The 14,225-nt window shown below is 40.3% G+C and overlaps 4 protein-coding genes across 6 annotated transcripts in view; 3 read left to right on the top strand and 1 right to left on the bottom strand.

Moving 5' to 3' along the window:
- Window positions 1–2,724, top strand: part of LOC140369195 (putative protein MSS51 homolog, mitochondrial) — a 7,705-nt gene extending 4,981 nt beyond the window's left edge. Inside the window, exons 6-7 of the mRNA XM_072456466.1 lie at window positions 1,747–1,840; window positions 2,110–2,724. Of these exons, the coding sequence (XP_072312567.1) occupies window positions 1,747–1,840; window positions 2,110–2,320 (305 nt within the window). The 3' untranslated portion in view covers window positions 2,321–2,724. The remainder of the gene's footprint in view (window positions 1–1,746; window positions 1,841–2,109) is intronic.
- Window positions 2,725–2,795: 71 nt separating this feature from the next.
- On the top strand, window positions 2,796–5,336 carry LOC140369374 (putative protein MSS51 homolog, mitochondrial). Of its 3 annotated transcripts, none has more exons than XM_072456702.1 (6): window positions 2,796–3,065; window positions 3,617–3,766; window positions 3,840–3,964; window positions 4,080–4,643; window positions 4,727–4,820; window positions 4,902–5,336. In XM_072456702.1, exons 2-6 carry the CDS (start codon window positions 3,621–3,623, stop codon window positions 5,101–5,103), a joined length of 1,131 nt encoding a protein of 376 aa, XP_072312803.1. In that variant the 5' UTR covers window positions 2,796–3,065; window positions 3,617–3,620; the 3' UTR covers window positions 5,104–5,336. The 3 variants fall into 3 exon arrangements, with proteins under 3 accessions (XP_072312803.1, XP_072312804.1, XP_072312802.1); XM_072456703.1 differs by lacking the exon at window positions 2,796–3,065 and adding an exon at window positions 3,150–3,212; XM_072456701.1 differs by lacking the exon at window positions 2,796–3,065 and having other exon boundaries at window positions 3,551–3,766.
- Window positions 5,337–5,442: 106 nt separating this feature from the next.
- On the bottom strand, window positions 5,443–6,209 carry LOC140368628 (myeloid-associated differentiation marker-like protein 2). Its single transcript, XM_072455597.1, is given in 5 exon segments — window positions 5,443–5,563; window positions 5,565–5,777; window positions 5,779–5,819; window positions 5,821–6,080; window positions 6,083–6,209. Coding segments are annotated over 5 exon segments (762 nt in total).
- A 569-nt stretch (window positions 6,210–6,778) lies between these two features.
- Window positions 6,779–12,717, top strand: cog7 (component of oligomeric golgi complex 7). Its single transcript, XM_072455932.1, has 17 exons — window positions 6,779–7,239; window positions 7,935–8,083; window positions 8,183–8,299; window positions 8,672–8,840; window positions 8,915–8,997; window positions 9,070–9,192; window positions 9,478–9,676; window positions 9,759–9,886; window positions 9,979–10,133; window positions 10,213–10,329; window positions 10,467–10,532; window positions 10,632–10,818; window positions 11,253–11,393; window positions 11,539–11,622; window positions 11,861–11,975; window positions 12,341–12,484; window positions 12,550–12,717. The coding sequence occupies exons 1-17, from the start codon at window positions 7,074–7,076 to the stop codon at window positions 12,714–12,716; spliced, it is 2,310 nt and encodes a 769-aa protein (XP_072312033.1). The 5' UTR covers window positions 6,779–7,073; the 3' UTR covers window position 12,717.
- Window positions 12,718–14,225: the final 1,508 nt, after the last annotated feature.

The following is a 14,225-nucleotide window of genomic DNA, read 5'->3' as shown; positions in this document are numbered from 1 at the left end:
GAACCCTCTGTAACACGGGGAGAACCCTCTGTAACACGGGGAGAACCCTCTGTAACACGGGGAGAACCCTCTGTAACACGGGGAGAACCCTCTGTAACACGGGGAGAACCCTCTGTAACACGGGGAGAACCCTCTGAACCCTCTGTAACACGGGGAGAACCCTCTGTAACACGGGGAGAACCCTCTGTAACACGGGGAGAACCCTCTGTAACACGGGGAGAACCCTCTGAACCCTCTGTAACACGGGGAGAACCCTCTGTAACACGGGGAGAACCCTCTGTAACACGGGGAGAACCCTCTGTAACACGGGGAGAACCCTCTGTAACACGGGGAGAACCCTCTGAACCCTCTGTAACACGGGGAGAACCCTCTGTAACACGGGGAGAACCCTCTGTAACACGGGGAGAACCCTCTGTAACACGGGGAGAACCCTCTGAACCCTCTGTAACACGGGGAGAACCCTCTGTAACACGGGGTCAAGTTGGTATGGCCCGGGTATCGTACCAATGAGCTCCTTATTGAGAGGCAGAGCTCTTCCCTTTGTTTTTGTTGTTGTAGTAACAAAATAAAAAAGTAAAAGTACTGTACTGTACCTTTTTAGGTACAGTACAGTACCTTTACATCAGTACATTTAGCATTGGATACTATGTTTTTTAAGCATGTTTATGATGACATCTCACCTGAAGGTTTTGACCTGTGTTGAGTGAAAATCAGCACTTCTTTAGCACTACATTGGACTCTCATATAAGTTTGAAAATCTGGGATGGATGGATTTTTACTTAAGTATTTTTTTCTTCTGTATCTGTACTTTTACTTAAGTTACAAAATTGAGCAAGTCATTTACCACTGATGTTCAGCATCGTGACCCAAAGAAAGAGGTCAAATGAATATCATAGCTAACATGGTGACACTATGCTGATAGACAGAGCTTTGGGACAATGCCTCAGTGATAAAAACACATCCAGAAATAGGTTATTATGTTATGTTTGTGTCCAGACTCGTGTCAATCACATGCTCTCTCCTGGTCCTCATTAAAGTCATGCTTCACTCCATTCCCTCTTAGGCCGGGCTGTAGAGCTGACAAGCTGCAAAGTGTGGGTTAAGCCCCAGCTGCACTTGTAACCTCTGCTCAATTGTCACAAGCTTCTCTGAAGGAGACTAGGAGCTAAATATATGAGGATCTGTCATGCTTCACCACTTGTTCTTTATTACACCTATGTCCAGATATAATATACAAATTTCAAAATAACTGATGGTCACCCTTCCAAATTAGTTGGAAATTTAAATGATTCCCACATATATGTCCATGTGTGCACTGACATCCAATGATCCTTTAATGCTCTTCTAGTTGGTATGACCATTGACAATATTATAGTTTGTCATCATAACTGTAACAATTTATGTCAACAATTCCTCACTATCTTTCAGCTGTGGACTGTTAAATAAGTTGGCTTTCACTGCAGCCAAGTCAGTTTATATATAGCGGCACTGTGGCACACGGAGAGCTCATGTTAATGTGCAAGAATATCAAACTGTGCCTGCTGTTAGAGATTGAACGAGGATGTTGTTTTACAAACCAGCATTAAAAAGAATGTTATTTTGTTCATAATTTATTCAGTATCATTGAGCAAATAACTTGATTTAAAAAAAAGCTGCTTGTGGCGCTATCTTAGGCTATAATTTATTAATCATGAGTGACATAGTTAGTTCTCATTATGACTTGTTTTGCATTGTCTTGTACATCAGGTTTCCATGCCAACCAGGGTCTGATCCAAGGCTGGTTGCCGACTCTGCTCCTCCTCAGAGACTACAGCATCCCGACTTTGTTCACCGTCTTCAAGTGGGTGTCTGACAACTTTACTGCATTCTTTACACAGCAAGTTTATTTCATATGCAGCGTAATCATACTAACAAGACCAATTTACAGTATCTTATGATATTACATAAAACCTTGTGAAACTACAGAGAGAATGTAATGAATCAGTAATAATTAAACAAATGTCACCGGGCACCTTTACTTTTTTTTATGTATTTGCGATCTGACTCTTCTGTAAATATGAAGTTATCAATGCCAGCTTGCAAATAATATGATATTCTGTCTTCCCACAGTGAGAATGAGCTGAAGTACTCCCTGCAGATCTTGCTGGAGTTGGAGATTAACATTCTGGACAGTGGACCAAACCCTTTCAGCTCTCAGAAACCAGAGCAGGTCGCGTCGTCTCCCAACACACCGCCCGTCTTCTGCAGCTCCCACTTTATACGCTTCCAAGGACTGCAGCCCACAGAGGAGTTTGAGGAGACGCAAGCAGGAACTTCATAAAGGACCCCCGGTCCCCCAAACACACTCAATCAGACTGATGGAGAGACTTTTAAAAATGGACAATGTTACTATACAATAAATAGAGATGAACGTTGCTATCCAAATATATATGTGATCAGATCTAAACAGTTACAAATGCAAATGTACATAAATATTTCAGATGACCCTAGATTGTGAAATGATACATTGCTATTTTGGACAGTGATTTCCTAAAGTTCAGGGATACTTTTTGTGTGAACTGTTAACTGAATGTGTCATATTTACACAGCAAATAATGTTACTATAGGATTTTCTATGACTGGACACTGCCATCTACTGGACATAATCCGAATCAGAGCATTTTAGCTATTTATGTCAACTATGATCACTGAGTTTTTAAATAAAAGACATTATATTCACCATCATGTTTCCCTCTAAGGAAATGAGTTGTTTTGAAGTCCAACAAACATTCTGAGGTGTAAGGAGTGGCTTTAGGTTGGGTATGTAGCCTTACTGGGTTAAAAAGGAACTATAATCACAAGTGAACCAGGGATGTCAGTACCCTAACCTTTCATTTAAGTTCATCATATATAAGATTGGATTCTCTAAGTTATTCAAGTGTTCTCTGGAAAGTTCTGTGGTTGCAAGTGTTTTCTAGAAGGAAAAGCACAGGTGTTATATCTGCTCCCCCTGAGCTCTCACATGTCAGAGGAGAGAGCAGCTCAGCGCACCAACACACTGCTTTTCAAATTACGGATTTACTGAAGTAAGTCACTCTTATCCACTGTGTTTGAGCTCAACGGCACGGATAGTTTCATAGGAACTGTAGTAATGAACCTTTTTCTTCAAGCATGCGCAGATAGAACGGCCTTGTGTGGAGCCTATGGTCTGCAATTTGAGCTGTTAAAAAGAGGTCGACCACTTGCATTCATGAAATATTCTGAGATTGTTGTTTGTCACATTCAAGTGTGAAACTTACATGTACATATCATTATTTTATTGTGAAATACTATTTAATGAGCCCTTAACTTTAGCCTTTACTATAGCAGCTGTTCTTAGTTATTTATAGATGTGGGAGTCAAGGCAAACACAATCTAGCTCAACACAGCCAGCCCAAAATACTCTGAATCAAAATATGTATTCGATTAAATAATAATACTATAAAAATAATGTAAAAAAATAACTAAAAAAATCTGTCCTTTCCCACAAGCTATACTTCTTTTCTTTAAAAATCTCTAATACTGGCTACATTGCCAAAGCCAAAATGTATAGGCCCAACTGTACTAAAAAGGAAATTATTGATATTGTTTTTTCCAGGACCATGGCAGAGGCCAAAGGTAAACCAAAGGGCTCTAAGACTCAGAAGTTGATATTTGAAAAGATGGAAGAATCCTTCAAAATGTGTGCACACTGTGGGAAGAGACCAGATCAGCTGTCAACCCCACAGGACATGAAGCGCTGTGGCAGGTTCAATGTAGTGTTAATAACTGGTGTATAATCTGCTGAGGTAGCTATATAACACAATGTATTACTCCTCTAGATGTCTCAATGTGTATTACTGCTGTAAAGACTGTCAGAAAGAGGACTGGTCCAAACACAAGAAGTTCTGTTCTCAGCTGCGACTCGCTGCTATCGACCGAGTTGTGGAGTGGCTTTTGTTTAAAGGTATGATATAATTTATGTAATATCAGGTTAATCTTAACCAAAGCAATTCTGAATCGGTCTTTTGCTCCTGTTTTCAAATAAAATAAATGATTTCTTAAAACGTTCTTATCATCAGGTGAGCTCCCGTTCCCCTCAGATAAATGGTCAAAGACTCAGTCAGAGATTAAGGGCTGGGAGGACTGGCTGGCGATGCAGGGGGACCTCAGCCCACGTCTGGGGCCCATTCTGAGCGGAGCTAACATGAAGGAGCTGTGGACAGATGCTGGAAGACCCCGCCCTGATGATGAAGACCTCAAGCAGTCCTTATGGAGAGTAACCAGTGAGTTTCTGTCTCGACCAATGACAATCGCCTGGGGAATACGGCTGTTTGGGCTGAATCCTTATAAAAAGCCTCTCACCATTCACCTGGTGGGAGCAGCGCAATTGGAGACTTTAGGAGCCAAACTGACCGACTATGATGAGCTCAGCAACATGTTCCCAGGACACCAGGGCATAGAAGTGGTCCTGGTGGGACCAGAGATTGTAAATGGCCCTGTAGAGAGGCCTCCTCTCCGAGCGTTTGGACCTAAGCAGAGAGTCTTCGTCAGTGCGTACAAGGGCTTGTACCATGAGTTCTGGGAGAATGTGGTGGAAAAGGAGGAGGCAGCCAAGCCCGACCTGGTAGTGGGCTTTAATCCTGGTAAGAATATACAGTAGTACTTTTAGATGTCACAGTGATTTGTGACTAAATTTTCTTTCTGTAATATTCAATTCCTTTGAAAGGCTTTGATGCTAGTCAGAGTCTGGAGGACGGGTGGCTTCCAACTCTTCTTCTACTCAGGGACTATGAGGTTCCTACACTGTTCACTGCACTCACGTAAGTGTAGTAGTGTTGTAAAGTAATGATCATTATTAGTGTGTTATGTCAGTCTTTTGGAAACTGTGTGAATGTCCACAGTGAGACCGAGATGACCTACTCAATGCAGATCCTCCAGGAGCTGGAGATGGACTTGAAGGGAAGTGGAGCAAACCCGTTCACGTCACTCAAAGCTGAAGTGGTGGGCTCTTCACCGAACAGTCCTCTGGTCTACTGTAACTCCCACTACTTCTGCTTCCAGGGTCTGCTAGAGACAGTGGAGTTTGAAGAGCCAGAGGACTGAGGCACGGATGGTTTATTTATTTCCAAAATATATTTGTTATTATAATATTTTAAATTTTTCGTGTATTTAAATTTGTGACATTTTTATCACAGTTTTATGATAACCCATTGAATGCAGTTTGTATTCACTATCATATGCAAATGTTAATGCAGTATTATCGTCTTCATCATATCATACCATCGATGACTGTTACACAAATGTACATTTTACTACTATTTTTATCTGTTTGTTTTTATTAAATGATGATGCTACTATACTGTTATACTTTTTATTGTTACCACACCAAATATGCAGTCAAAAATATAAATAAACATTGTTTAGCCTTGTTTAGGTTCACATTCAGGTGCATTTGAAGCCACAAATTCCAAGTAGTGTAAAAATTAGGTCCAGTGTGAAGAGAATAAGATTGGCCCACATGAAGTAAGGTTTGCCCTTAAACATGAAAACAGGACAGACAATAGTAGACATACACTAGTACTGAGATAATAAAACATATTAAGACAAAGCGGTCCAGGCTGAACGGCAGACATTGCTTCAGTTTCTTCAGGATGTTAGTGGCTATGATCAGAGTGAGGATGGGCAATGGAATGAGCTATAGAATCACGCACACAATAAGCATTGGTTTGTCTCTGTAACCGCTCAGAGACACATAGATCAAGCAGCTTTCAAAGGCAAATCACTTTGAAGAATCCAGAGATTGTTTCTAAGTAACTACCTATTTGACTGAACAATAAACTTGTCCTTAATGACTTCAAGGGTGTAAATAAAGCCACACAAAACTGCAAAATAGCTGATAGTTACAGTGACAATCATGAGTACAGACGACATTGCGATTATAGTGGTGAAGTCAGGCCAGTCCATACACAACTTGAGCAGGAAGTCAAGCCTGAACATCTCTACAAGTGTGATGACCAAGGTGACGAGAGGACAGAAAGACCAGGCGAACATGATGTATGCGTAGCTGCTGGATCCTTTAGTGCAGACGAGATAAAAGTGAGCAGAGACAACAAGATCTGAGCCATGTGCAGCCCGCCTCCTCATGACATGAGGGTGGAGGGAGTGAAGACCACCTGGGACATTGTGTCCTTCTGATCGAGGATCCCCATCTTTGGTCTGCTTGAGTCTGGTGTGTGTCTCGAAAGAGTAAAGCAGTACCTGGATACCAAATATTGCACTCACTGTCTGCCTCAGTAGTTTGCTTAGTAGTAGGGTTAGGCCTGTTTTGTTGTATTGCTGTAGTTAATTCTATTGGGTACATAACAATACGGGAATAAAAAAACAAACACATTATGCAGGGTAAATTAAACAAATTTAAATGCATAGTATATCATCATCTAAATTTGAATATGAACACGATTTTTTACATTAAGTGACGAACAAAGAGCTAATTTAAACAATGCTAAAGCTTTTTGCAACATTCATCGCGACAGTTACAGTATTATTCGTTCATAATAATATGTATTAATCATCACTATTTTTCACACGGACATATTTCTTTGTAACACAGTACATTTTCCTTTTGATAGCTTCACACTTCTCAATCCCAAACTTGAAATAAAATAACAAAATGCAATTACCGCTTTATTGATAACACCAAGCTGTGTAATTTGGGAAAAGTACATCGAAAACAGTCTATGGAGAATTAAATTATGACGCGTCATGTTTCCGGGGACAGCAAATAGTGTTGGACACGCAGGAAGTTGTTGTCAAGTGTCAGCTTCAAACCTTGGATGTGTGGCGTTGTCTTCTTTTAATGCTGTTCTTGTTCACGGTTAACTCTGGAGGAAGCCGTCGCTTTGCTGGAGCTGTATTTGGTGATCATGATTATTTCATTTTCATGGGCGATATATTTTTTATTCGTCTCTAAGCCTCTGTTTGGCAAGAGCTAGCTTCTGTAAACAATGAGTTTTTGACAGATGACTAGTGAATAGCTGCTCAGAAACTCGTGTCGGGGACAAGAGGCTGTGCAAATGGATTTCTCCAAGTTCCTGGACGATGACTTTGACGTGAAGGACTGGGTGAATGGCGCTTTCAGAGTGGTGCAGAAGGACGCCCCGGGGAAAGCGGACACGCACGCAGCTACACTGGTCATGAAGCTGCAGCTGTTCATCCAGGAAGTCAACAATTCCATTGAGGGTCAGTTCCCCACAAAACCATCTCTCACAACTGGATCCAATTGATACTATCTCTATTAACGAAGTTGTCAAATTTTGCTAACATTTTACAAATCAGGATCATACTTTTCTGGATGTACCATATTGTTAAAAATGTCAAACATGAGCTGCAATAAAAAAAGCAGAATGAAGCACTTTAGTCCTACGTTAGTAACTTGAAGCATTTGATAATAACCTACAGCTCAAACTTGTGCAAATAAAATGTACAACCAATAAATATTGGGTGTCAAAAGTAATTATTGTGACGATATTGACATATTCAAGAAATAATGGCTGGGAAAATAATGTTGGCGCTCATATTTATCATTTGTGCATTTTCCTAGCGAGTGTGAAGTTTTTGGTTATTTTTTGTAGAACAATGACCTTTGAGCTGCCAATTATATATTATTCAAGACAATTATATACACTTATGATAACAAGTGGTGTTTCATTCTGCTATTTATTTAGTTTTTAATGATTTGTAGGTCAAATTCACTCATTTACTGAGCTTATCCTGCTTTAGGGTTGTTGTGTCTGTGGTATAATGTAGTTTAAATAATACTAATATGTAGGAGAATACATAATACAGTCTTTCATCATTCTGAAACCCATGAAAAGTTATATTGTAGTATAGTGCAATCGAGAATATTATCCTAAACTGTGGTGGTCTTGTTTCAGAGAGCAGTAACCAAGCTGTGCAAAACATGCCGAGAGTGCTGCGGGACGTGGAAGCTCTGAAACAGGAGGCATCGTTCCTCAAAGAACAGATGGTTCTGGTCAAAGAGGACATCAAGAAGTGTGAGCAAGACACGGCGCAGTCTATGCAGGTAACCCAATGACGACAACAACAACAACAACAACAACGGAAGGGCGCTCCACTACAACAACGTGTATTAAAGCCTTAAATGTCATGTCATTTTTTTCAGGTGCTGGTAGAGATTGACAAAGTAAAGGGCCGCATGCAGTTGGCATCAGATGGGCTACAAGAGGCGGATAAATGGACCACCCTCAGCACAGATATCGAAGAGACCTTTAAAACACAGGTGAATGCTCTTTTTCCACCTCCCAAATGCATGGTTTAGAAAAGTACAAGGTCAAAGTGCACACTTTTCACAGGGAAATACTAGTTGTGGTTGTGGTTGCTAATTGGCTCAGCTTTATTGTGTGTTTTGAGACTTTTCCATTGTTCATAAACATTAAACTTCAGAACTTCAGAACTATATATGGGCCTCAACTCATCATGAACACAATAACACATAAACACATAAACATTTGACAATTTGGACAGAAACAATAATTGACATACCTTTGAGACTAATTGGGAGCGGCTTTCTGAAATGTATGTTTAGGACTACGGTATGTTTGAATGCCATTTGTGTTTATGTCTTCCCTCTTTGTCATGTTCTCTGTTCCAGAACTTTGCACTAATCGCTTCTAAACTGACCAGCATGCAGAACAGCCTGGCCATGTTGGTGGACACACCTGATTACTCAGAAAAGTGCGTCCACCTGGAGGCCCTGAAAAACAGACTGGAAGCTCTAGCCAGTCCACAGATAGTTTCAACCTTCAACTCCCTGTCAATAGGTGCCTGTCTGCAAATTTAACGATTGTGAAATATATTTTAATAATAACTCTTAACATTTTGCCTGTCTTTTTAGATCAAGCCAAGCTGTTTGTCAAAGTATTTACTGAGATTGACAGAATGCCGCAGCTTTTGGCCTACTACTACAAATGCCACAAAGTAATTGCTGCTCTCCACATTTGTGATTTGTACTAATCATCAAAAACAAATCTTTTAATTTTATGTTTTTAGGGTCAGTTGGTAAATATGTGGCAGGACATTTCTCAAAGTGAACTCGGCTTAAACCAACAAATGGCTGAATTCTATGATACATTGCTTTCTACATGGCATTCTCAACTTCAATGGACCATCCAGGTAATTTGGAGTTAATTTGTAGTTTTTCCTGGCCGAGAAGGAGAGTCTAAGGACAGAGGACCCTGGGACATCGTCCCTCGCCACCACAGACATTGTCTGACTCCATCGCCACCACAGACATTGTTGATTCATTTCTCCCTGTGGCCCTCAGAGGCAACTGTTGTTGTGATTTTGGGCCTTACAAAAATAAATTGATTTGATTTGATTTGATTTGAATAGTGAAAAAAAAAACACATCAATTGGTATTTGCTAAATTAATCTGTTTGTCCATGTTTTTTGTTTTAGATTTTCAGAAATCCCTATGAGGTGGTTACCGTATTGCTCATTCAGACTCTGGGGGCCATGGTGCCATCCATCCCCGTGTGTCTCAGCTCAGCCTTGGAGCAATCCGCACAAGACCAGCGCCTTGAAACTTTACTAGAGCTGCACCACACCACAACCACCTTTGGACACAGTCTGGAGGCCGCCATGCTGCCACACCTAGGTACGCACGCAACCAAGACTCTTCTTTTGATAATATCTGGTAAAATAATGAAGCTTAATCTTCAATCAAAATGAATCTACAGGTGACAATAACCTTCTGAAGGTGAATGAGTTGGTCTGTGCCCTCTATGACCCTTATAAACCGTACCAGCTGCAGTACGGAGAGCTGGAGGAACATCATCTGCTCATTCAGATCAGTGCAGTTCCTCTGGTACGTTCACACCCCTGTCGTTACAAATCTTTTTTTTTTTTTTTTTTTGCTTTTGTCTTTTCCAACCGTGACCTAATTCCATCACGTTTTAGGAACACGGCGAGGTTATTGATTGCGTCGAGGAGATGAGCCACTCTGTAGGCAAGTTGTTTGGCCTGTCTAGTGCCGCCGTGGACCGCTGCATCAAACTGACTGATGGACTGGCAGTGTGTGGACTCCTTAAAGCAATCAAAGCTCTTTTTACAAAGTAATGTTGCTTCTTTTCGCTATCAGCACGTTGCTTAATTAAAAGGGGTAATTCTTATACTTACCTGGGTTCTTTTTAGATACGTGTCCGACTTCTCAAGAACACTACAGTCAACAAGGAAGAAGTGCAAACTCGAGGATGTACCAAGTTCTGGTGCTTTTCAGGAAGACTGGACCGCTTTCCAAAATTCTGTTAGGTAAGAACCCTTTTTTGTAAATGGTCTTTCTTGTTTAAATCTCTTGTGGATTTGTTTCAAATTTAAATAGAAGGAAATGGCTATTAGATCTACCTGTATAATGTGTATTTAGTCATGGTATATTATTGTCTCAACAGGATTATTGCAACATGTGGAGAGCTGCTAAGACAGTGTGGTGCCTTTGAGCAGCAGTTATCAAACAAGTGAGTAAAAGTCCTTAGTTTTCACACAAAACGGCATGATACTTTTTCAATTAGTTCTCGAGAAGTTGCATAGATTCTAACGATGAATCCAAATGATAGAATCCTGGGCACTGCGGGAAAATACTTGTCGGAGTCGTACAGCCCACGCAGCCTGGCAGGGATCCAAGAGGCCAGCTCCACTGAGAGGAAAAGTGCCAACAAAAACCCTTGGCAGGAGTACAACTACCTCCAGAGAGGGAACTTGACCGAGTATAACAGCCTAATGGAGGTCCTGTACAATTTAAAGGTATTCAACATTCTAACAAAAAAGTCACAATGAAAATAACATTAATTTAGTTTTAAATGAGAGATATTATGCTTTTAGTCAGATTCTTTATTAAACTATAACATAAGAAGATTTTTTTTTTTAATGTTTTTTTGTAATTCTAAACTGCAATATTGATCCAAACTGTTATTTACATGTTTTTATCTTAGTGGCTACATGACATTTCAGAACCCAACATAACACTAAATACAGGGGTGTGGGAGGGGAGGGAACTTTTGAGTACACTAATGATCCGGAAACACTCTTATAACAAAGTTAAAAGCTCTTTACTTAACTTAACTGACATCTTATGTCCCCTTTAACATCCACATAACCAATCCAGCTTCCCCATAATGGCACTGTGGGGTTATATACATGAGCATATACTGTTTATAACCGGTTCATTGTGTCTGCAGGAGAAAGGCACAGGGAACTCCAGTCTTTTAGCTGAGCCCAGAGCAGCTCTGAGCAGACTGAACCAGCAGGCCAACCAGCTGGCCTTCGACGCAGTCTTCCTGCAGATTAAACATCAGCTCTGCCTCGTCTCAAAAATGGAGGTGAGGATTGAGTTTCACAATTATTTGATTTTGATCCGTTACTGACAAAACGGAAGTTCCTGTATTGAAAAGGCGCTTAAATGGGTTAAGTGTATCAAGTGTAAGATCTTATTTCATAACAGACTTCTCTATTTTTCTTGTGCAGAGCCAGGATGGGCCTGGGTTAGGAGAAAGCTACACTGAGGATCTACCCAACTTCAGCCTCTCCCCACAAGAATACATAACAAATGTATGCCACATTGATCCATTGTGTCCTCCTTATTTTAGTTTGGGGGAAAAACTCACAATGAATGCTTAAGTTTCTTGTGAACATAATGAACATAATACCATTTGCTACATTTGTAAGAGTACAAAAATAGTTGTACATACGATAATAATATAGGATAGTAATGTAGGGTAACACATTTTATTACTGGAAAAAGGTGTTTTTCAGATTCCACTTTGATTCAGTGTTTCATAACTTGCAGATTGGACAATTCTTAATGTCATTACCACTCCATTTGGAGCCATTTGTTACACAAGAGGACCCGGCTCTTGAGATGGCTCTACATGCAGGGAAGCTGCCTTTTCCTCCAGAGCAAGGTTATTATACACACTCTTAATTGTTGAGTGTCTGCGTGATGTCACGCAGGCACTATATTTTCTTGTATTTCACATATTTTTTTATTATTATATTTTCCATGATTTTCCATTTAGCCAGTTTCAACTCTTTAACGCTTCTACCGATTTCAACATGTTATACCTCATTACGATCGCTTTTGCAGTAGTACATGTGCTATTACTTTTGAACAACTTGTACTTTTTGCATAATCTTCAAAAGTATTAGTACTTTTTCCCCCATTTAAAATGAATTTGGGCATTATGAGTGTCTGCGGGAAAGAGAGAGAGAGAGAGATTTTTTTCCTTGTCCCACTCGTTGACCATTCATTGCTACATTGTGCTTGCAGGGGATGACTTTGGGGAACTGGATAACACTGCTGATTACTGGTTAGGATCTATTGCTCGGGCCGCAATGCAAACCTACTGTGATGCCATTCTGCTCATCCCACAACTCGGCCCACATTCCACTAAACAGTTGGCCACAGATATTGGTAACATATTAGTATTTTTTTTTCCCTTTTATTACCAGTATGTAAACACGCTGTCAATTTCACAGATTACCTGAGTAACGTGATGGACGCTTTGGGACTGCAGCCTTCTCGCACACTGCAGCACATAGTGACTTTGTTGAGGGCCAAACCAGAAGAATACAGACAGACGGCTAAACTCCTGCCCAGGCGCCTCAGCTCCACCATCGCTGCACTTCGAAGCATCGACTACTGACCTGCAACAGACAGGAAGTAACTACAATCTGAAACTATTTGGGATTCCATCCGTGTTTATCAGAATGTTGTTAAACATTGAAACATCCCCATTCATGCTAATTTCTTATATTTCTGGTGATGAAGCTTGAGTGCGCTTCCAGCTTAAAAGGACAAGAAGAAGAAGATTGATAGATATGTAGATGTTCTCTACTATCTATCTATCTTCTTCATTTATATTCTAATAATACAACAAATGTGGCCTAAAGTCAGGTGAAGGTAAACGAAGTGTTAATTACAATTTTAATGCCGTATCTAATTATTGTATGATACTGTGTGCCGACTATGTTACTTTTATATGTGGATTGGGGGCCCTTAAAACTATTTTAATAAACAGATCTCTTGCATAGCTTTAATACTGCTGTTTCAATGCATCATGTGTATAATGTATAAGCAAATATGTTTTAAATATTAAGATTAAAAATGCGTATGAATACTACAAAGGATGATTTCACAGCCTTACAATTCAAACTGTGTCCACATAGCACATGGCACTTCAATCCATGTCAGAGTTTTCTGTGTCTCCACAGTCCTCAGAGCATGAAAGAGGTTCTGTGATATTTAAAGTATAGAAGGTCTACAGCCCGCCACAGGACCTCTGCTCCTTTGTGTCCTTTGTGCAAGGAGGAACAGAAGAAGTATCACTAGAATTCTACAAAGTGACCTCCTGCTGACCACTGGTGTGAGTGTGAATGACCAAACAGTGAGAAACTTCTTCAGGATGGTCTGTGTGCCCAACGCCCTCTAGTGGCATTTGCCAACACCAGAGCTGGCAAGTGAGGAGTTGTCAAAAACCTGTGGATACTTTTAGATGTTTGGTGATGGGTCAGTGATGGTCCGTGGTCACATATCTAGAGACACAGAAGACCTAGACCACTACAGAGAAAACACTGTGCCATTCACTATCCGGATAGATCCTTGAACCAATGTTTTGGCCCAATGATGGTTCAAAACAAAACTCACAAAAGTATGCAGACAGTTCCTGGGGATTAGATGACCAGTCCTCATGCTGCACCTGAGACTGTCCAGGAGGGCAGTGATGCTCCTGTTCAGACCTGGAGTTATCAAGCATGTATGGAACATGAAGAGCGTTTCAACAGAGGAGCCTAACATTTTGACATGGTGTAATGACATTTGTCTTAGAATCCAATCTTTATGATAAATCCTTATGGAGTTTATTGCAGATGTTTTTGCTGAGGCCATGATGGCACTGGCCTTATTTAAATGGGTTATGCTAATTCAAGCAAAAGCAAAGCCCTTTACCATTTTATCACTTTTCTGATATGTGGCTCAATTTTTTATCATGAGGAACACAGCCTTGTAATATAGTAAAAGTATATTTTCTAATGTATTTTATTGATTCTACTTTTTCTTCATTTCTAGCTCACTATTTCCCTGATCCTATTTTTGTTCCATGTTCGTGATGCTTCTGGACTTATTCCAAAACAAACTAACAAACAAACAAACAAAT

Source organism: Eucyclogobius newberryi, unplaced genomic scaffold (genome assembly GCF_026437365.1).
Source record: "Eucyclogobius newberryi isolate DKJ021-1_F unplaced genomic scaffold, fEucNew1.0.hap1 SCAF_20, whole genome shotgun sequence".
Classification (NCBI taxonomy): domain Eukaryota; kingdom Metazoa; phylum Chordata; class Actinopteri; order Gobiiformes; family Gobiidae; genus Eucyclogobius; species Eucyclogobius newberryi.
Note: the sequence above shows the minus strand (reverse complement) of the source record. Positions and strands in the feature narration are given on the sequence as shown.

Coding starts and splice junctions, on each gene's coding strand:
- LOC140369374 (XM_072456701.1), top strand. CDS start 3,564: ATGTATAGGCCCAACTGTACTAAAAAGGAAATTATTGATATTGTTTTT. Junction 3,965..4,079: donor GGAGTGGCTTTTGTTTAAAG/GTATGATATAAT, acceptor TCTTATCATCAG/GTGAGCTCCCGTTCCCCTCA. Junction 4,644..4,726: donor GGTAGTGGGCTTTAATCCTG/GTAAGAATATAC, acceptor TTCCTTTGAAAG/GCTTTGATGCTAGTCAGAGT.
- cog7 (XM_072455932.1), top strand. CDS start 7,074: ATGGATTTCTCCAAGTTCCTGGACGATGACTTTGACGTGAAGGACTGG. Junction 8,841..8,914: donor CTTCAACTCCCTGTCAATAG/GTGCCTGTCTGC, acceptor CTGTCTTTTTAG/ATCAAGCCAAGCTGTTTGTC. Junction 11,976..12,340: donor GCCTTTTCCTCCAGAGCAAG/GTTATTATACAC, acceptor TTGTGCTTGCAG/GGGATGACTTTGGGGAACTG.